We start from the raw sequence: 23029 nt of genomic DNA on the forward strand, positions 1-23029 counted from the left end.
TTTGAAAGGTGAGCTGGGAGTTAAAGAGGTAAAAGGGAAGGAAAGAGCATTCTCGACAGAGGAAACAGCAGGCAGAAGCTGTCAACAGGGAGAAATGAGAGAAGATGGGTGTGGTGGGAATGGAGGGAGCTGGGGTGAAGCAGGAAGTATGCGAAGAGCGGGAAGAACCTTGGGGTCATGTTGGGTATTTTGTCTGCATCCTGAGAGTAACAGGAGTCACTACAGACCTTTCGTGTTGGCAAGGTCATCTGGCTTCAGGATGGAGTGGACAGGAACTGGACAGATTAGCTCCCAGAGACATCGCAGGTGTTCAGGCAAGAGATGACCACTTGGAGAAGGGAGGTGGTTTTAGAGAGAAGTGGCGACAGGGTGGAGACTAAGTGATGATGGATGGGCTCTATGGATGACATTCTGGAAAAGGGTGTCAAGAATGATTCTGAGGTTTCTAGCCTGCATAGTTGGGAAAGCAGTGACACCATCCACCAAGGGGGCAGATTTGAAAACAAACCAAAATCCCGGAAATTGTGGATCTTATATCCTAAGTAGATCAAAAAAAGAAAAAGAAAGAAAAAAAAGAAGTAAAATATTCAGTGTGTCAGATGATCCAGAACAACGCCTCATACAGGAGAGGAGTAAATAAGCATTAGGGAGAAAAAGAGAAAGGTGGATGGAGAGGCTGGCACCGGGGTGGTGTGCAATTTTAAATGAAGGGACTAGGAAGTTCTTTACCGAGAAAGTGATATTTGAGCCCAAACCTGAAGGAAATGAAGGAATGAGCCAGGTGGCTGTTAGGATGAGCAAGGATACCAGCGAGAACAGCAGATTCAAAGGCTGTGAGGCTGGAGAGCAGCAGGGACATGAGGGTAAATAAGAGAAGGGCGCAGAGGGCTACAGGGACTAGATTGCAGAGGGGCATTGAAATATTTATAAGTTGATTATAAAAGTTGGTTTTGGACATACTCCATGTGAAATGAATTTGGAACAATTCAAAAAATGTGGGTCAGCAATTTGATCTATGTATCTGAAACTCAAAGGAAGGTTCTCAGGTGGGTAGAAAAGTTGGTGAGTCATTTGTATGCAGTAAAACGGTGGTTGTGGTTTTTTGACCTGTAGGTTCGAGAAATAATGCCCACAACAAGGACTGTTTTGAGAATTAATTATATAGCATATACTCTATATACTCTATAAAGTGTCAAGTGGTTTTTAGTTGTTATGTGTTGTCAAAGTCTACTTCAACACATAAAATTTGTAACTTAAATGCCTCTCTATGTCAGAGACTATTCCCCCAGATTCGGAATCTTCTTCCTGTTCCAAAGCTGCTAAGCTCAGAATAATTGTTGACTTTCCTATCTCCTTTCCCTTCTCCAAGCCACATCCTGTAGCTTTTCCTCCCCCATCAGCTCTGTCTCCCCAGATTCCTACAGTTGGACACACACGTACTCCCCTGTGTCATATTATGTTATCTATGTTATCTGTACTCCTGCTTCCATCATGCTGTTCTCTCCTTCTAGAAGCTCTGTGAATTCCCTGCAGCCTGTCATGTTCTGGCTCATCCTTCCAGCCCAAGGTTCTTTCTTCAGACTAACTCCATACTTTATGTCCTTGAACCTTATCCTTTCCACTTCCCATGCCTGATTGTCCTCCCCATCTGTCCTTCTGTCCATCTGTCAATCAGTCACATGCGTATCTTCCTTAAAGCTTCTTTCTTTCCAGTTGAGCCCACTTGTGCTGAGTTTCTGGATCTCAGTTCCTTCCACAGCCACTGTCTGTCTCATACAATCATGTCTTCTTTACCCTCTGATCCCCTGCCCGCCACATGTTGCCTGAATGTTAGTACATGTTAGTACTGCCCAGTACATGTGTCAGTCACAAAAATCTTTCTGAGTTTGGAAAAATATTCCAATATATATGTCCATTTTCATTGTCTTCAGTGTTTAGCCAAGATAGTATACTACTTATACTAAAATAATCTTGTTTACTTGTTTATTTCTCTTCACTGGGAGGTAAGTTTCTGACAATGAGGCCATCATTCTATCCCGAGGGTCTATCCTGTTTACTCCATACATATTTGTTATAGGAATAAACAAGTGCTTTTTAAAACACATTTAACAGGGCAACATCAGCCCAAGTTTTCATTAAAAATGCATGTTTCATCTGAGTGACTAGCAGACAAGCAGAACCCTCCAAACCCAGCTAGGAATTAACGAGACCGGCAGCAACAGCTTCCCAGACTTAGGAGAGTTTTTTTTAAAAAATCCAGTTTTACTAGTTTTATAAAAGAGAAAACAAACTCCAGCTAGAAATGGAGAAAATAAGTGTTTAGTGCAGTTATTTTCTATGAGGTATTGATGTTGCTGTTCTTCTTGTGTTTTAAGACTGGCCAAGGGACTGTTGGGGATTCTTCCTGGCCTCTTACCTGTCCCTTTGCTGTCTTCTATTTTCATGTTCTCAAAGGCAGCACTTCAAAGTGCTGTTACTGGATCATGATGAGATGAGAAACTTGTACCTGAATGTAAATGAATGTTCCTCCTTCCCTCATTCAGAGTGTTTTGCTCTGAAAAAGGCAGCTAAATTAACAGCATACCCGGTGAGGTCACGGATCTCCATTAGAACACAAGCTGTATATTTTCTTGAGGATCAGTGTAGACGGTGTGTAGCCCTGCAGTTGGCACACTGGGGTGTGGGCCGCACTATGAGAAGAGCCACTCGAAGTTGTTTTTCATGCTCATGGCTTAACTCTGCAAAAAAAAAGTGAGCTCTTGTCAGTAGTAATAGTTGCTGTGGGGCACATAGTAGGTATTCAGGGAGAACTTGACTATGGATTGCCCTTTGACTAGGGAATAAGTGACTTGCCCAGCATCAGAATCTTCACTCTTTATTTGTAATTATTTGTCTTGCCATCTCTGACCTGCAGAATAAAATCTTCATCTATCGGGGGAAGGAGTATGAGAGGCGAGAAGACTTCAGCCTGAGGTTGCTGACCCAGTTCCCCAATGCAGAGAAGATGACCAGCACCACGCCCCCAGGAGAGGAAATCAAGACATCCCCAAAGCAGTGTATCCTTGCCAAAGGGAGTGTGACCTAGATGCTCCTTAGCCTGGTCAGTCTGTGGCGTGCCCAGCTTCTCTGGCAGTTGTGTTTGTTGGAGGTGACTATCAGCATCCCTGGTGCAGTAACCCGCTGTGGTCCTGGAGAAGCAAACAATACCCAAAGATACACTTCCTACTGCTGGCTTTGGAGTGTGGCTATTTCAAGGGGATGCTTGACCCAAAGAAATTATTTCAGACAGATTCTAATCACCCATATCTAGTCATCCTGATGTTTCATGGATATCTGTGGCCAGGTTGTTTGCCAGCTTTCTGACCAAAAAATACCTTTGGGTTAATTTTTAAATAATGCGTCTTGGTGATACAGAGGGAAATTCCATTTTCATTGTGGTTCTGGCATTTAGTAGAAAGGAATGATTGACCCCAGTTCCATCTCCGTGTACAAAGCAGGAGGAACAGACATCTGCCTGTGACAGCTTCAAGGCTTAGCCCTTTCTCCTCCTTAACCAGTGACTCAGATATGCAGTGTTTCACAGTGAAGCCAGTCATGAGCCTGCCACCCAACTACAAAGATAAACCAGTTCCAGAGCAGATCTTAAAGTAAGTGGGCCTTTTTATTTTGACTTTTTAAAAACATTTTTCACTCTCGCTTTATTGAAAACTACATCAAAACCAAAGCCTTAGATGCATTCTCATTTGGAAGACCTTCAGTTGTCTCAGTCCACTGGGACTGCTCTACCAAAACACCACAGACTAATGACTTACAAACAACAGACATTTATTCTCACAGTTCTGGAAGCTGGAAGTCCCAGATCAAGATAACCAGCAGATCCAGTGTCTGGAAGGCAGCTTCCTGGTTCATAGACAGCCACCTTTTCATTGTGACCTTATATTGTGGAAGGGGCAAGGGAGCCCTCTGGTGTGTCTTTTTTATAAGAACACAAATTCCATTCATGAGGGCTCCACTGTCTTCACCTCTTAAAGGCCCCAGCTCCTAAGACCATCACACTGGGCATTAACGTTTCAACAGATGAATTTCTGAGTGGACACAAACGTTCAGACCATAATAATTGTCCATTCCATTTTTAGCATAAGCGCTTGTTGGTACTCCGAAGAGTTTGAGGGTTTTGGGCAGAGGGCGGGAAGTCAGGAATCTCACACTTAGATTTTGGACCTCTGGCTCTTATTTTCACTCAGAAGCATTCACTGCCTAGGGCTGAGCTCTCCGTGCCTGCCGGGTTCCCCAGCAGAAGCCCTAATTCCTTCTCCTGAGAAGCTGCTGTGGTGTTACTAGGATTGACAGAACTGTTATAAAACTATACAAGTGAGATCATAAATATGGACATAAATATTATACCTGTTTAAATTGTGAGCTGTGAAATAACAAAATTAAATTAACATGTCATGAAGTCAGATTGCACACAGCCTCCAGCGACCTTGTTGAGGAGACTGTCAGTTTTGACATAGCTCAGTGAATCTGACTCAGACTGTGTAGTACAGGTTTTGTTGAAGTCGTATCACGGAGTGCCTGTTCCAAAAGAAACTATAGCACGTGGCTGTATCTTTCCCAGTTACTACAGAGCCAATGAAGTACAGCAGTTCAGCTACTCTCGGCCGTTCCGGAAAGGAGAAAAGGACCCAGACAACGAATTTGCTGTGAGTCCTCCCCTTGTGTCCTGTAAAACAACATGAAATTGACATCCAGACTGGAGGCCTTTTGCCTCACTGCAGAAAAGAGCAGAAAGCTGACAACCCTGGGAGAGAGATTACATGCTGACTACTGGGATGGCACACTGTGATTTCAGTGGAAAACTCTAGATTGGGAGTCTGGAAACTAAACAATACCCCTAGCCTGCTGCCAATGTGATATCACCTGAACTAGGCTCATCTCTCCGCTCTTCACGTTTCTACCTAGAGGGTGAAAGGGCCCAAGTAGATGATCCCTTGTAGCATCCAGAATCCTTACATCTTTTGAGAAAATAGAGTCTGTTCCCTAAGGAGTCATTTGAGAATGAAAGCTCTGCTGTACCAGGGATTTTGCTGTTTTACCTGAAAACTGACCAGCATTTTCTGTCTTTCCTCTGCCAGACCATGTGGATCGAAAGGACCACATATACAACTGCATACACCTTTCCTGGGATCCTCAAGTGGTTTGAAGTCAAACAGATTTCAACAGTGAGTCATTTGAAATTGGAACTGAAAAAAAAAAATCTGTGGCCAAATATAATAACAGCCTTTGTTAAAAATCCCCCTACTAGCTGGCCAGCCTCCTCGGGCCAACTTCATTTTCCAAAAGAGAAATAAAGACACACTTGTGTGCTAGAACTCCTTGTAACACTGATGTGACAACACCAGCGCTAAAGGTTCCTCACAGTGAATGACTCTTTGATGACCCAATGAGTATTGTCTCCCATGGGGCCTGCCAGCGCCCAGACACATTTTTGGGATGCCTCCTTTGAGGTTTCCGTCATTCAGATTCTTCTCTCCCAGAATCTTTCCTTTTCTTTTATTCTCAGCTAATCACATCACCAGTCACCCTGGACTCTTCCATCTTCATCACCCAAAAGCTACCCAATTTACCATTTTAACACTTACTAAAATCTCTTCTTCATTTCCAGCCATCTTACTTTTCTCGTCTTCCTAGTACCTTGTTCAACCCCAAGGCTCCCGATTGGCCTTCCTGCCTTGTCTTCCTCAGGCTCCCTTCCCTCACTTCCTCAGGGTGTGAACTCTGTGGGGGCAGACCTGATCACAGTTATCTCTGTGCTTAAAACCCTTCCTCAGACCCATGCCTAGGGTCCCATGTTCTTTTGCAGACACTACAGGGTCCTTGTGACCCAGCCCTTCTACCTTATCTTCTGTGGTATCTACTGGAACTAAAATGTTCATTCCTTGCTATTTCAGCTGTCCTTGACACTGTTCATTTTTTTCTGCCTAAAATGTCCTCATATCACCACACAGATTACCTCCTGTCCAGATTCATTTTAGGCACCAGCTTCCCCAGGAAATCACTCCTGAAATTCACAAGCTGGATTTGATGCCTTTTCTTTATGGCCCTTGATAACTTAGGCTTAATTCTAAGGCATTACCTGCCATATCCTCATGTCTTGAGACCCCACTAAAATCATAAGCCTGTCCCAACCATGATTTATAGGTCCATCATGTTTGAAACCTTGGTGCACACCACAGTACTCTGATAAAACAGCTGTTCAGGAATATGTCATGAACAAGTCTGAATTGCAGTTCCACGTGTTCCACATCAGCCATGATAAGTTATTATTCTTCAAGTCAAGTATAAATGAGATTTTCAAACCAGCACTTATAGATGAAACTTGAAATGTCATGCTGGCTATAATAGGTAAAATGAAGAGGTCGTGGGGTTTCTTGAAACCTGTTTTGAAATATTTCCATAGAAGGACACATCTCACTAACTCCATATTGCATCTCACTTCATTTTCATCCAAAATTCAGCCTATTACAATCCATCCTATTATTTCTTACTTCTGTTAAGCACGGGACCTATACTGAAGTCACTTGTGTATCCTCTGACTGTATTACTTTTAGAATCACTTTCTTCTTCTCAGGGAAGAAGCATCAGCCTCTCACCAATGAATGTTTTTCCTGGTGCAAAAATATTTCCAATTAGATACTTGTTATTCTATTGTTACTGAGCTTCTCAAAATCAACCTAGGAAGTTTTGCACAAGAAACCATCATTCTGGCTCCATTTTTTTCTCTCAATATTTTTAGAGAGACTTTGCCCCAAGCAATAATTAGTACTATAAGTCCAGTTTTTAAGTCATCGTTGTACTCTCTCTGGAGACTTTCAATAGCTTATTTTGCAATTTACCAACATCAGTTCACATAAGTGTGGTGTCCTTGAAAGTAATCCTGACAAGCACAATCACTCTGTAGGCTGGTGGGTGTTTTATAACTTTGGAGGGGAATACACAGGCGCCTTTCATTCTTTGCTGGGGGGCCAACTAAGTGCCCTGCCTGCTCTGTCGCAGGAGGAAATCAGTCCTCTGGAGAACGCCATAGAGACCATGGAGCTTACCAATGAGAGGATCAGCAACTGCGTGCAGCAGCATACCTGGGACCGCTCCCTCCCCGTGCATACCCTCTCCATGCTGCTCAGCGGCATTGTTGACCCTGCTGTTATGGGAGGTTTTTCCAACTATGAAAAGGTGGGTGCAGGCTGGCATCCCTCCCAGACTCTAAGCCCCCGTGAGTCTCAGTACCTCCCACAGAGGATGGTGCAGCTGGTGAATTTGTCTATCACACCTTCTCTGAGAGATTTTCATTTTCCCTTTTTTGTTTTTTTTTTTTTTTTTTAAAGATTTTTTTTTTTTTATAGAGGCATTTTTTTTTTTTATTTATTATTTATTTTATTTGTTTGTTCTGTTCATACATGCACTGGGTACAGTCAGAAGCGCGGGAGGGTGAGAGAATTCACCAGAGCCAGAGTGGGGAGCAGAGCAGGCAGAAGGACCGAGGTACACTGCTGAGGGGAGCAGCGGGTGGCAGGAGAGGTCTGCGCACCATGTGGGATCCTCCTCCGGTGGCCTGGGAGCAGCCGGGGATCGAACCGGTGCCGCAGAGGCCGCGGGCAGCTTCGCAACCCAGCGCTCAACCGCTGCGCCACCGGGGAGGCCCCATTTTCCCTTTTTTGAATGGGGAGATGAGATGAATGAAAAGCTCAACTCCTAGAGACCCTCAATCACCCAACCACTGTCTGCTAAAGAGTTACCCCAATATAATTGAATGGTCGACCTGGTAAACCTGAGGTTGACACCCCACTACTGCCTTTCCCACTCCCTTTCTCCCCTGGGAGGTGGAAAGCTTACAAGTGGACTCCAGACCTGAGGGTGCTCCAGAATCAGGCAATGTTTGGGAAAGGCAGAGCCACGTTCCATCAGAGTTAGCTTCTAGCAGCCCCCACTTGACAAGGTGTGCCATGGTTGTATGGACAGATTCCAAATTTAACTGTTACTACACTTAAATGAGTTCAACTGAGTCTTGCTGTCCATTTTTCTGGAAAAACATGCCAGGAGTGCTCAGGGCATGTGAATCCATCACATAGGGTTTGGATGTGGCACCATCTTAAAAGGGGGTTGTGCATTCAGTAAGAAGAATTCAGTTAAGTATAATTAATAGAGACAGGATTTTTAATTATTAGGTATATCTTTATGACCAAATAATTTCGGGGTCATCTTGAATATAAGTAAATTTGACAATTACACCCCTGTGGGCTAGCCTGGGGAGTGGGAAGGAGACAAATGAGAAGGCGACTGGGCATCAGTGGGCTGACTCATGCTTCCGTCACATACAATATCCTAGCAAGACCAGGGGATCACCTCTCTGAAGCCTGCCTTCCACTGACCACTCTGTGTTCTTGGACCAGATGCTCAACCTGTCTGGGCCCCAGCCTTTGCATCTGAGAAAAAGGAGCGTGTGCTAATTCTCACTCGCATGTCTTCTGCTTTCAGGCTTTTTTCACAGAAAAGTACTTGCAGGAGCATCCTGAAGATCAGGAGAAGATTGAGCTGCTCAAGCAACTGATTGCATTACAGGTATGCCTCGGGCAGGTGTGGGGCAGACAGGGCTCCTTGGTAGTGGCCACAGTGCAGGACACCAGTGGCGCAGTGGTTGAGCGCTGGGTTGCGAAGCTGCCCGAGGGTATAATGTACAAGCCCACTTTTAGGCCTACTTTTTTTTAATGCCATAAGGAAACACCACCTATATTTATTTGTTTGGCCTGGAGACCTAGGAAGGCACCTCTTTAGAGTGCATGCTGTTGAGAGGTGCCATCCAGATTCCCCAGTTGGTTTCCCAGCCTGTGCCTTCTGCTGAGAAATGTTGGCTCCTTGGCCTCAGCTTTCCTCCCTCGCTCTTGTGAACAGTGGGAGAAAGTGCAGCCAGGAGTTCAGTCTGATGCTGAAACCATCCATTGCTCCTCCATAGAAGTGGCCTTCAGCTCAGGGGGATTTGTCTAATCTGTTGGCCTTCCCTGTCTGGGGCCTGCTTGTGACCTTGGTGTGTAGATTCTCTGCATCCCTGACCTGAGGGCCTCCATCTCCCAAGCCCGACATGGAGGAGCAGCATTTCAAAGCCTGGGCCTGCCACTTTATCTGCTCCTCCTTTCACAACCCCCAAATCTGATGACCACTCTTCCTAAATCATATTTCATTCATCTCATGTCCCTTTCTAAGATGCCTTTGCTATCAGAGGGAATCCGCATCCACGGAGAGAAGCTGACGGAGCAGCTGAAGCCGCTGCATGACCGGTTATCTTCCTGCTTCCGGGAACTCAAGGAGAAAGTTGAAAAGCTCTATGGGGTTATAACACTGGTAGGCACAGAAATGTCTTTTTGTTTTTGTTTTGTCGTGTTGTGTTTTGTATTGTTATTATTTTTTCCCCTGACATCTTATTTGGTTCCCCTATATTCCTCCTATAAGTGAAAACATCCAATATTTTTCTTTTTCCTTCTTATTTCACTGAGCATAATTCCTTCTAGCTCCATCCACGTTGCTGCAAATGGCATGAGTTTATCTTTTTTAATTGCTGAATAATATTCTATCATCTTCTTATAAACCAGAGACATGCTAAAGGGGAGGAGGAGGGAGAGGGATAAGAGGGAGAGCCACAGGGGACTTTGGTGATGGTGCACGGGTGAAGGAAATTCTATGGAATCTACACCTGGAGGTGGTGGGGGTAGCAAATGTTGTTTAAAAATGAACCATGAGGGCCTCCCCGGTGGCGCAGCGGTTGAGCGCTGGGTTGCGAAGCTGCCCGCGGCCTCTGCGGTGCCGGTTCGATCCCCAGCTGCTCCCCGGCCAACGAAGGAGGGTCCCACATGGCGCGCAGACCTCTCCTGCTGCCCGCTGCTCCCCTCAGCAGTGTACTTCAGTCCTTCTGCCTGCTCTGCTCCCCGCTCTGGCTCTGGTGAATTCTCTCACCCTCCCGCGCTTCTGACTGTACCCATTGCATGCATAAACAAAAACAAACAAACAAACAAATAAATAAAACATGCCTCTATTAAAAAAAAAAAAATGAACCATGATGTGGGCCTCCCCGGTGGTGCAGTGGTTGAGCGCTGGGTTGTGAAGCTGCCCACAGCCTCTGCAGCGCCGTTTCAATACCCCGGCTGCCGGTATAGGGTCCCACATGGCGCGCAGACCTCTCCTGCCGCCCGCTGCTCCCCTCAGCAGTGTACTTCGGTCCTTCTGCCTGTTCTGCTCTCCGCTCTGGCTCTGGCGATTTCTCTCACCCTCCCATGCTTCTGTCTGTACCCCAGTGCTTGTATAAATAAATAAATCTTAAAAAAAAATGAACCATGATGTAAAAAATATATTAAAAAAAATAAATAACACTGGTGGGCTTTTTCTAATTTCTTTACCTTTAGTGCTATTGACTCATTTTGCAGATGCCAAATGAGTCATGGTAGCGTGGGCTTGGCATGCCAATATGGGGGCAGGTAGGAGAAAACTAGTCAACATCGACCTTCAACTGCCATTTGCTAGATAGGGGTTCTCAAACTTGACCCACCTTCAGAACCACCTGGAAGGCTTGTGACAAGACAGGTTGCCAGGCCACCTTCCCAGAACACTTGATTCATTAGGTTTGGGGTGGGGCTCAAGAATTTGAATTTCTAGTGTGCTCCCCAGTGGAACTGATGCCAGGGTCTGGGGTCCACACTGTGAGAACCAACCACCTGCCAGAAGAGGGTGCTTTCTAATCCCAGACACTGGTATTTGTCCTGTCTAACCCAATTCTTCTCCCCCACCCCCTACCTTGGGGTGGAAAATGACTTAAAAAAAAGTAATTTACTGTAAGAAACCCAATTCTAAAATTTTTCTAAATCTTCTATTTTTTTATTTTGATGAAAACTTTACTCTTTTCACACCTTTGAAGGAGAGAAAGACTTGTTAGATCCACTTGCAATGCATATTGCTGATTTCATGATTTTTTTTTGACAGTTCTAACACCATTTTTCACAGTTACAATTTTTTTTTCCTCTTGAGAAGTTGGGTGGAGGAGTGTATGTACCAACCTCTTCTCTCCAAAAGTTGGTTGTAGGCTTGTTTCCAGCTTTATTTATCTGCTCCTTCACCTTGCTCTCTTTAAATGTCCTAATGTTTCATTCCCTGATGCTCAAATTCTCTTTCCTCAGTTCCGAGCTCTGAACTACTTTTCTGTACTCTTCTCCCTACCCCATACTTCCATCTCCACTCCCCGTTTTTCCCAGAGTATCTTGTTGATTATCTTTTTCATTTGCCTGAGAGTTTCTTCATGTCTTCCTAAGAATTCGCCTCCTGCCTTACTGCCAATAAAGGCTTTTCTTCTAGGAACATTTGACTCCATCACAAAGACTCTAACTTTGACCCAATGAGTTTAGCTGTTAGTAAAATGAGGCCAATCTTAGCATGTAAATCTGATAGGATGGCATGTGAAGATAATCATTTCTTCTGGTGCCATCTTTTAAGAGAGATCAATGCTCCTTTATTCCCTAAGATTCATCAGATTGAGTTTCAGATCTGTAACTTCACTCTAAAATTCTTCTCTTAGGCCAATATTCCATTTTTTACATGACCGAAAGAAGCTAAACTGGAGAAGCAAAGGTTTTTCCTATTTTATTGATAAATAATGCATATCTTTGTCCTCTTTCATATGTCTGAGAGTAACTGATGATGCATTTTTCCTTAATCTTAGAAACAAAGTAGGTTTAACTGAAGTTGTATTTATAACTGAGAAAATAGGTCTCTATGGTATTTAGCCACCGAGGCAGTACAGGCACAGACCAATCGGGATGAGGTGCCTTTGCCACAGACAGCGGGGATGGGCGCTGCACCAGTTCTTCTGGGCTGAGCAGCAGGATCGTGTCTTCTTCAGCCCCCCAACTTGACTGAGAGGAAGCAAAGCCGCGCGGGGTCTATGGTGCTGCCCTACATCATGTCGTCTACTCTGCGAAGATTGTCCATCACCTCGGTGACTTCCTCTGTGGTTTCCACTTCCTCAAACTCATCAGATAATGCTCCTTCCAGACCTGGGTCTGATGGGTAAGAGTTTGACCTTCAGCCTTCAGGAGGGGTGAGATGACCTCTAACTGAGGTTTGCTTTTGGCCACTGCAGTGGCATATGGCCAGTGTGATACATCTTTGCCTTCAGGGAAAGAATTCAGGGTAGGTGGCTTATTCTCATGAATCTTTTGTTTCGTTCATTCTCATGAATCTTCGTCATGAGGAATATTTTTACTTACATAATGATGACAACAATTAGGATAAATGAAAAAAAAACCTCACCCATAACACACATCCTGTCACCCACCCTATCACATATCAGTTCAATATTCTGTGTTAATTTATAATTATTGCTTGATTTTTTTAATCTCAATTTTAAAGACTTCTGTAATTTTGAATAGGTAATGTAATCACATGACATAAAACTAGAAGGTTCAAAGTATGCAGTATGAAAAACCCTCTTTCAGTCCCCAACTCCCAATTACCAGTTCCCCTCTCCAGAGGCAAGTGATGTCAGCCTTCAGGTGCCCAATGTGCTCCCGGCAGCTCTGTATCCATACACAAGCAATGCCTCCAGGTGTGTTCTCACCTACAGTGTTTTCTATGAGTAGCACCATGTAATACTCCCTACCCCTTGCTTTTCTCACTTATGTACCTTGAAGATCAAGCATTTCACAATTTCCGGTACTTCTGCACCTTGACACATTCAGCAGGTCCCGTGGAGGGGCCCTTGGTTGATTTTAATCTTTTACTCGCACAATGGTGTCAGTGAGGAACCTTTCAAATAAGTTTGTGTGTGTGTGTGTGTGAGAGAGGGAGAGAGGGAGAGGGAGAATAGTAATATGAGAAAATCCGAGAGAGAGAGAGAAAGAGAATAGTAATAGGAGAAAATCCCAGAGTGCAGTTGCTCTATCAAAGACATATAGTTGCACTTTTCAAAATTATTCCCAAAGTGACTCCCACAGTGAATAGCAGTTGTGCCAGTTTACAATCCCTTCAGCAACGTGCAGAGTGCCTGGTGACCCAGACCTTGTCACCCTTGTCACTTGTTGAGGTCTGGTTCATCTTTGGATGTTTGCCATTCTGGTGTGAATTTATAGTTGTGTTATTTCTGTTTAAGAGTAAAATAGTTAATATTTTACCAATTGTAAAATTAGTGTATGTATGTGTAAGAACTTTTCAAAGTACTAAAAACTTTTAAAAGAGCAAAATGCTTGTAACGACAGCACTCAGAGATAAACACTGTTAAAGTTTAGTTATATATTATATGATATGAATCAGTATATAGACATACATTGTATGGAAGTGGAACAGCATTGCATATGCCATTTTTTTCACCTACTACTTAATATACATGATGAGGATTTAATGTCATTCTTTTATTATTAGATATACATCAAGACAGCTGATTATTCCTAAATTTAAAATTCCCTATTATGGCAATTACCTGTCCATATGGCCTGTCCAAGTGGCCCCTCCCTGGAAATCAAATGTCTAGCGTTTCTTAAATTATTTATCCTTCCTTTTCCATTGACACAGATATCTTTACATAATTGCAACTATAACAGATATAGTTTAGTGATTGGCTTTTCTACCTTTTTACTATAAGTAAATCCCATGTTGCTGAATAATCTTTACTGTCAGTTTTTATGGAGACAAATAAAGAAACCGAGGATGAAAAGATTATCTGCCTGGGGTCACCCAACAAGTAAGTATATGTAGGATTTGAACACAGGCTGTCTGGCTCCCAAGTGTGTGCTAAGTACATAAAGCAACTATTTATTTTTACTATGTGAATTCTCTGCCTGTAAGTTTAAGTAGACCTTCTCTTACTGGGATAGAATAAACATTCACTAATATTTTCTCTCAGTACTTTAATGGTCTCATTTCTGTACATACATGCCTTGAAATGTTGAAATGATTGTTGGCATTTCAGGCTTAGACCCTGAGAGGGAAGTGATAGGTCAAGATTCAGTTGAGTAGGCTTTTCAGGAGTAAATGCTGACTGCCGGCTGACCAGTGTTTTGTGGCTTTGTCCTTGGTCTTGGCTGGTAGGTCAATTCTGGAGCCACTTCTGGAGCGCAGGGCCTCATCAGGTGCCAGAGTAGAAGATCTGCCCCTCAAAGAGGACAATGAGAACCGGATCAGCAAGTTGAAGAGAAAAGACTGGGGCCTGAGCAAGTCCCAGGTCATTGCTGAGAAAGCACCGGAACCTGATCTGATGGTAAAAAAAAAAAAAAAAAAAAGTAAAGCCCTGGAGGTTTGCCACCTCCTCCCTCATAGCCAGGCACCTTGCCAATCACTTCATAGCCTCAAGTCATGAGACAGAAGCCTGGCTCTGGTCTCAGGACACAGCAGCCTGTGGTGGCGTCAGAGCTTAGAGGGGGCTAAGAAAATCCAGCACAGAAAATCAACTCTCTAAATCAATATTGCTGCAAGATCTTGTCTTTACAACATAAACATGTGGGTGGATGCTTGGAGTTGCCGTTCTCACCGCGTTCCATGAGTCAGTTCAAATGTTGTCATTTCTCGTCTTCTAACTTTAAAAAAATAAAAATAAAAAAATAAAACCTACTTCTTCCATAAACCACATCAAGTTGTTAAGTGTGGCAAGACCACCCTTCCCTGAGAATCAGAGCAGCTGATTTCCAGTCTAAATGACACAGCCCAACTGTGGTCAAAATCAAGTGTGTGGCCAACGAGAAAATAATGCCTACTAGTGTCTCCACCCTGGGGCCCAGCACACTCTGTGATAGGCTTCAAAATGGCTCCTGGAATGGTGCCTTTTAACAAGGTCCCATCTAGCAGCCAACCTTTGTCACCATAAGAATATTGTGTTGTGTTGCGTTTCCCCCTGTACTAGAGCCCGACCAGAAAAACACAAAGGCCAAAGAGTCTCCAGTTGGTGGACAGCCGGCTGACACCATTTCATGCTTCTTCACCTTCTCAGTCAATGCCCCTGAGTCCGCCTCCACTCACTCCTAAAGCTACCAGGACCCTAAGTAAGTTTTCCTATATCCCTCACACTCCATTCCATCAGGAATAAATAGAATGTGTTGATGAAGCTGGGGAATTTTTAACCACATCTGCCACAAAATATATGAGACTGTTGTAAAGTTGGTTCCGTTGGCGTGGTGGGAGTACACAATTGGACTAGAATTTGGCAGAAGCCCTTGGGTTGCTAAGACGCATTAATGTGTTCAAATCATGATCCGAAGGGTTCACTGACCTTTGTCCAGCTGTGAAGTTATAAATGAGGTGGATCTGGACAAGGGCCAGACAAAAAGCAAGTAACTTATGAACTATTAGGTAAATAGCCTGTATTTTATAAAGAGAATGGTTCAAAATAAGGACGTGTAACAGATCTGTTGCATATACTACTTAGAGTCAGGCTTGGAGAGTGAGCGACACACAATGCTTGAGAAGAAATTACAAAGTACTTTTGAAACAAAGGCATAAAGGAGGGGTAAATCACTTGTGCCAAATGGGAGGCAGTGGTCAGCCGTGAATTAAATATTATCACGTAGCTTCCTGGAGGGAATGGATATTGTGCCCTTTAAATGACCAAATTCAGTTTGTTTATAATTAACCAATAGTCACGTAACAGGACTTTTTCTGAGCACCTGGGACAGAAATGCCAGAGAGCAGTGTAAAAAAGCTTCATTCTAGAAAATACTCTCATTTTCATTATAATAGTGAAAACCTTCACAAAAGATTTTTAGTTCAGAACTTCTTGTAAAGCCATTTGATGAATGGACATTTGTTACAAGGGGTAAGAGCTCCTTTCCATTCAGAAACTGCAGACATGACCTTTGTAATTTGGCCAGGTTGGTGTAGGTGTTACGATGGCAAATGGGTTCTGTGAGATTTCTTATAAATTCTCCTCTCTGCCTTCATTGCTTTTTATCATTTCCAGGCTCCCCATCTTTGCAGACAGATGAGCTGATGACTGCTACTCTCCCCCCTCCCCCTCCCCCCAAAAGCAGCCAGAGGAACTCCGCAGAGGTAGGGGACAGCGGCTGACAACTGGCCCAGAGCTGTCATGGGAATATGACATGGGAACACAGCATTGGGTTTCCCAAGCTTTTGAGTAGGCAGGTTTTTCCAGAACTTTGTCACTCTGATTGACTCTTGGTTCATTCCTGAAATAACAGGAATGAATAGGATAGCAGCAACATGCAGTTATCCTGGAATAACAGGATAGGGGAATTGTAAATGAGAAAGAAGATGGACAGGTAGACCTTTTCATGCAGGTGAAGGGAAAGCTTCTCTGTACCTTACCTGGGTATGGGTGGTGAACTAAGAAGTGAGTGCTGGTTCACATTGGAAGAATTTACTTTTTCTGAGTGAGTTTTTCTGTAAAGATCCCTGATGGGTTTCCATCATTCATTCAACAAATACTTGATGAGTGTCTGCTCTTTGCGTGCCCGGCACCCACGTGCCAGGCTACAGCAGTGTTGGTATATTTATGATTAACTCAAGGAGAACAAGGGAAGACACGTCAGTCTTATTTCCCTCATCACTTTGCAAAGACTGTGCAGATAAATTTAGATCAATTAGAAGCTAAAGCAGAAAGTGAGAAATGTGGGCGGAAAGACAGAATTGGTAGAAAGATAAGACGCATTAATGCTTTCCTGTGTCTCCCCCTTCAGATCGCTCCCCCACTGCCTGTCCGAAGAGACGCCAAAGCCCCACCCCCACCCCCTCCAAAAGCTCGGAAATCTGGCATCCTTTCTGCTGAGCCTGGATCCCAGTGAGGATCTTGTCTTCCCTCCTGGGCTTGAAACACCTGGGAGAGCTGAACGCCGGGGAATTCGCCTCCAGGGGGCAGTGTCTGCAACTACAGTGCTCCCTGCTCACTTCCTTTTCTGCCTGGGATGAGGTACACCAGCTCAAAACTGGTTTTGTTCTTTTGAAATCTTTCTCTTTGATCTGTGCCTGATGCCAGACCACGTGTCTGGTCCATGTGGAATTTCAGAACTTGCCACATCCTGTGCATTTCTCAAAGGAGAGACCTTCCTCGCCATTATGAAGTTGCAGTCTCCATTGTGGAGGCCATAGGTCCTTTTTGTGCCAGAGAAGTTTGGTGATGGCGGCGGAGCAACCCATTGGTGTTTGGAGGAATTTCTTGTTTCCTTCTGAAAAGCTGTCCCTGAGACATACTCAATCCTATATAAGTACTGGAAGAGACAGATAACAAATACACTTTGGGTCTCAAATTAGTAGACCCTTCTAATGTGACTCCTTTGAGGAAAACAACTTTTTATTGGAGAGTGACTGCTTTCAAATGTTATTGAAAAAAATATGGACTTTGTCCTGAGCCCTGAACTCCTACATCCCTCCGACCCCACCCCTCCCTGGAGTCCGACCTCGTCACACTCCTGACTCATGGCCCTCACTGTACCACAGTCGCTCCTACTTATAGGGACTCCTGAAGCTCTTTCTTTTGCACACACTTTTCTTATCCTTTTGCCTCCTTTGAGCACAAATCACTGGATTTAAGGAACTTAGAAGCCTGGGATCAACAGTTTCTCTTCCAGATCCCATTTGGATGACTCTGCAGCCCCCATCTGCAGCCTGATTTACCCTGGAGAATACAGTGCAATATCCCCCTTTGATTATTTATTCATCTTGACTGTGGAGTTAATTTGATGACATGTTTATGGTACTATTGCCAGTACTTCTTTCAATAGACAAAAGGGATGATGTAAATGAGCAAATATTATCTACACAGACACAAAGCAGCCACACAAAGTTAAAGGGCATTTTGAGCTGGAAAGGCTTTAAAGCAGATACAAGCAACCCCTGTACCTTGGAGATAGTAGTAATTAAGTCTAAACACAGGAAGTCATACTCTAGAGTCTCACTAATAACCCAGCTTGCTAATTTAGACTTTATCCTGTTACCACTTAGACCCAGAATGCAAATTTGACAAACACTTTACTACCTTCCTCTAGGTGGGGCAACAGTGAGAATGTCCCAGATATGTCTATACTCTTAGGTATTTATAGCAAATAGAAAACTTCTTGATTGAGCACCCCCCTACCAGGGGTCTCTCACAACCTTGCCCAGAGCCCCCTGTCCTTCTCGGGAGAGAAGGGATAGTGCTTTCAGCTCCGGGAGTCTGGACCTGCTTTCTGGCCTCTATGTGTGCCTACTTCACCGCCACCCCTTTGTGGGGAGAGATCCTAATTCATCACAGGGTTAGGGAAGCAAAACTCTGAGATGTGTCCAAAAAGACGCCCTAAATTAGTGTGCATGTTCCAGAAGTGGTGAGGGAAAGTAGGTCCTTCACCCCTACAGCTCTCCCCTCACACGCCCTCTAGAACCTATGATGTGGTATGATGGAAAGAACCTGAGCTTTGGAATTAAACCCATTTGGTTGCCCATCGTCCCTGCTATGTCATCTATTAACTTTGCAAACTCCTACAAAGCATTTGAAATTCGCTGAGCTTTCATTCCCTCGCCTTTGAAAAATGGTGATAATATCTGCCACACAGGTTTTATGAGGGTCAAGTGAGATTGCAAATTACCTTTTTAAAGGTAATTTAAAATGTGAATGCAAGTTCGTTGTGCACATACAGTCCCTCTCCCAAAGGTGGGATCTGTTGGAGTTTTTACATAGTTATTTATGACTAGAGACAAGAAGTTAATAAGAACTGAAAAGGATTTTCAGTGGAAAGAGCCCAAAGAAGAAGGAAGGAAGCAACACAGGAGTTATTCAGGGCTTATGTGGAGCCTGGAGCAGCTTCTGAGAAGTTGCCTGACTGGAAGGGATTCCTATTCCCCACCCTACTTTTCAGGCTGCCATTAAAATACAAAGATATAAACTGAGTCACACACATTAAACAAACAAGCAAATCAAGCCAGTCCCTTGAGGCTGGGAGGGTGAGTCCTGCAGAAGGATCTGTGAGCGGAGGCTGGGAAAGTCTGATCCACCAGCACCTACCTAGATATGTTCCCTTTTTTAATATTATATATTTTCCATCTGATTCACTTTCCATATTAATGGCAATCGTAGGTCTCTCCTTCCTGAACACAAAGAATTCCAGGTAATGTAAATAATAAATTGCAGGAAGCATTGGAAGGTTTATGTCCCTGGGAAGCCTCTGGGTAAAAAGAAATCATATTTGAGAAAAGTTCATAAATAATGTCTGTCCTGAAATCAAAGAGGAAGACTACAAAGAAATGTCTTATGATTACCTTAAATATTGGAGAGATAAGGGACAGGAAACAAAGTACTGGCCTTTATATTCTTTGAAAAGAACTCTGGGGTATTGAAAGACATTGAAGGGAGACCCAAACTCTCACAATGTGGTGGATACTGGTTTATGAGATTTTTAATTTTTTTTTTTTTTTTTTTTTTTTGCTCTGTACTGGGAATGTGTCTTGATTTCAGACTTTTTTTTTTTCATTTAACATATATTGAGCTCTTACCCATCGCCGCAGCCACCACACTAGACCCTCAGGATGCAGAGTGCTTTGTGTTGCAGCGCAAATAGGCCTGTGTACAGACGGCGGTGACCTGCAGCTGGGAAGTGAGTGGTATGAGGGAAAATCTCCTCAGGAAGGGCAGCTGTTTGCCGCCCCCTCCACTTACACACCTTAACTCCAAATTGCAGTCATTTTCCTGTTAGTAGAGGCTGCTCCCACCCCAGAAAAGAAATCAGTCTTGGAGATAACAATCTACTGTTGTTAACTTTCCAGGCTCCAAAGTCCTGCCCCTCTAATTACCCCCAGATCATTAGGTGATTCTTATTTAAAAATTGAGATGTGACAAATCTTCGATGTACAGATGGATACATTTTTACATAGATACACAACCTCTGTCACCATCTCTCAGGACAGAGACCACTTCCTGTGTTGTTGAAGTTTCCCTCATGTCTTTCAAATTTGTTCCTTCTTTCCTCTTACTTCTCAGGTATAAGAAAAGGGGAGAAAAACCCCGCTGTTAACACGAGACTGTAAAGATTCTACCTGGACCTCAATTTCCTCATGTTATATATATGTACACTCACGTGTGTGTATATATTTGAGGCACCATGATTTTTAGAAACCTTTCAGTCATACCTTTCTTTTTTTCTAAGTGAGTAAAAAAGAAAGAAAGCCAGAAGGAAACTTTAAGTTTCTACGCAAAGACTTTCAAGTCCATGCATCATGACCAAGTAGCATTTAAAAATTATGTGGAAAAGGTAAGTTTCTCTTGGGATGAGTTAATAGCAGAACCATAAACTTTAACTATCTACAAAAGGAAAAAAGATGATATTCCTTTCAGATCAATGATGTCAGGCTGATTCTTAAAATCCAGCCAAAGCTGGTCTTCAGCCTGTGCTGCCCAAACTCACCCATCTATAGTCACTATTTGTGCGTTGTTTCAACACTTTGTCAAAAGTTCTGTTGTAATGATTTTGTAAAAGTAGTGGGTTTCAAACATGGACAGTAAAAGAAAATATGTGTCGAAGTAGAAAATTTTTGTTCATATTTGCTATTATTTATTTTTTAAATTAAAAATGGAAATGTATTTTAAAGTATGGTGTGTTTAGTTTATTGTTACCCTATGTTAATGAAACAAAAATCATTTCTGGACTTTTCCTTATTGACACCTCCTTTGTGACATATCACACTCAAGAGTCTCTGTGGCCTCACTAGAGTCCTTTTAATTTAAACTTGTACCATGGAATTGTTATAGGGCAGCCCCGATACAAAACGGGTTGCCTGACTGTGGGTCCTCACCCGCGCGCTTTAAAGGACTTACCAATGCTCTACTGCAGGCACACACGAAAGGTTAATAAAAGGTTTATTTACAAGGGAAAAGGAAATAAGGAAATGTACAACTCAGGGAGAAAAGTGGGAGACCAAGTTTTAAATGCGTCTTACCTGATCCGCCGATCTGGAATCCCAAATGGCACTCTGAGAGCTGACCGCGAGCCAGGAGCCGTGAAGCCAGGAGGTGAGCGACAGAGCGAAAGACCCCAAAGCCCATGTGTTTGGTTTTTATACCAAACCTGGCTGCTGCTTAACTCCACCCTCAGGTCCCAGCCACCTTCCCTTTGGTGGTGACAGGATTTGTCTTTCCCAATGTCCTGATGGCTTTGGTCTGGAGTGGGAGTGGAGTCCACAAAGCCTGTATGGGATTAGCTCAGGACATCCTTTCCCCCTAACAGAATCAGAGTCTCTTTTGCCTAAAAGCCATGAAAACTTCAGACCCTGGTTCTGCCCCACCCCGTCCTCCTCCATCCGTCACTTTGTCACGCGAGCTGACAATTTTCTAGTAAAAATTCATTCAATTCTCACAGCTTCTATGTCTTCACCATTCGCTACTGATAATTTGATAGAGGTAACAACAAATAAAGAGGTTAAAAGGAATGTCATAACTTACAGGGAAAGGATAGGAACTGAGTCCCAAATGAGGATGAACAATAGTATTACCTAGAAGAAACTACAACCCCAGACCCATTAAGTCAGAATTTCCAAGAGAGGAGAGTGAGACCCAGACACTGGTTTTTGTTTTGCTTTGTTTCCAAATCCTCACCTCATGTTATTTCAATATAAAGCTAAGGCTGAGAACCATTATAGCGTTCGATAATTGAAGTTCAAGGTGTGTTTCTTAAAATCCCCGCTAGTGGTGGGTCCGGCTAGAGAGAGCAGCTGTACCTCAGAATAGCTGCCTTGTTTTAAGTCCTGGGTTTATACCTTAGGTTTGTTTTCCTTTTTTTGAGAAAATGTTCCAGTATTTGCAAACATGTGCAATCTATTGCTTCTTAGAGCAAAAATGCTCCACTGTCTCCATATATAAGATGCTTGTTAAAAATGCAAATAGTGTGAGCCCCCGACTGAATCTATTAGCCCCCGACTGAATCTTTGGGGTTAGGGTCCCAATGACAAACACTCGAGAATTTTCCACTGTCAAAATGTGCAAGTGCAGTTATCTCATGCAGTGATTCTTGGCTTTCTTTACAGTCATCTCTAGGATTCTACATCTAAATCCTATGCTAAAATGGTCTTTGTTAAAGTCATTCTTTTGCTTTTTTGATCATTTAAGGCTTTATCTACTTGAGAACTCATCTCATTAATTGCATCATTTGGTATGTTTCCCTTTTCCTTTATTTTGAGGGACTACAGACTCTTGAAGCTAGATTGAGATGAGTTAGACTTTTTCAGATTCAGGAAAATGTCTGTATTAAACGGTATTTTCACTCTCCTTCTGCTTAGTAATTTGGCCATCTGTAGGGTAAGGAAAAATGTCAGGCTTTTCTGCCCTCCCGCCATCAGGATAGATGATGGAACCCTGTGATTCCGAATGCATGCCTGATGGCGGGCACCTGGAGTAGGGTGTGGGCATAGGTAGATGGGATTCACCTGGGCTGAGACTGGGCTTTTAAGGGCGGCGTCAAGGGGATGCCAACAGAAGCTGAGAGAGAAGCAAGAGAAGCTGAAGCAGAGAGAAGGCCGTAGAGCCCAGATAGTGAGGATTTGCTGGGGGCTGGGAGGCCTGCCAGTCTCCCGCCCCCCCCCCAGCATCCCTGCCTGCCATATGCCTGGTGAACCCCAATAAAAAACCTGCAGGACCACTGAGGAGTCCGATTCCTCCTTTACCCGGTCTGCATGGGATCAGAAAGCCTGCAGTGTGGCCATTCCTGACCCTACACCATCTGAGACTCATACCCAAAACATTCCTGTAAGCTGCAGATGACACATGCCATCCTCAGCCTCAAACATCCTCATCAACATCCCCACCTCATCAGGGTGTGGGGCCTCAGCCCCAAGCCTGCCCTGGTCTCAGGCAGATGAGAAAGCAGGCCACAAAACCCATATGTGGGGAGCAGGAACAAGTCCTTAGCACAGCAAGAAGAGACACACAGCATGGTCTGTGTGCTGGCCTGGCGGGAGCAGCCTGAACCAGTGTTTCAGGTGGCGGCAGCCCCGACCCAGCCCCAGTGGTGGCAGGCCCCTATGGCCCCTG

At 43.8% G+C, this 23029-nt stretch overlaps 1 protein-coding gene across 1 annotated transcript in view; it reads left to right on the forward strand.

Annotated features, from left to right (window-relative positions):
• Positions 1-16823, forward strand: part of DOCK5 (dedicator of cytokinesis 5) — a gene marked incomplete at its 3' end in the record, with an annotated part of 171200 nt that extends 154377 nt beyond the window's left edge. Inside the window, exons 41-52 of the mRNA XM_084246201.1 lie at positions 2915-3056; positions 3566-3647; positions 4619-4703; positions 5136-5222; positions 7057-7233; positions 8536-8619; positions 9259-9396; positions 11939-12105; positions 14122-14290; positions 14930-15068; positions 15983-16071; positions 16719-16823. Coding sequence (XP_084102327.1) covers positions 2915-3056; positions 3566-3647; positions 4619-4703; positions 5136-5222; positions 7057-7233; positions 8536-8619; positions 9259-9396; positions 11939-12105; positions 14122-14290; positions 14930-15068; positions 15983-16071; positions 16719-16823 — 1464 coding nt within the window. The remainder of the gene's footprint in view (positions 1-2914; positions 3057-3565; positions 3648-4618; positions 4704-5135; positions 5223-7056; positions 7234-8535; positions 8620-9258; positions 9397-11938; positions 12106-14121; positions 14291-14929; positions 15069-15982; positions 16072-16718) is intronic.
• Positions 16824-23029: the final 6206 nt, after the last annotated feature.

Source organism: Talpa europaea (genome assembly GCF_964194135.1).
Source record: "Talpa europaea genome assembly, chromosome: 10".
In the NCBI taxonomy this organism is placed as follows: Eukaryota; Metazoa; Chordata; class Mammalia; order Eulipotyphla; family Talpidae; genus Talpa; species Talpa europaea.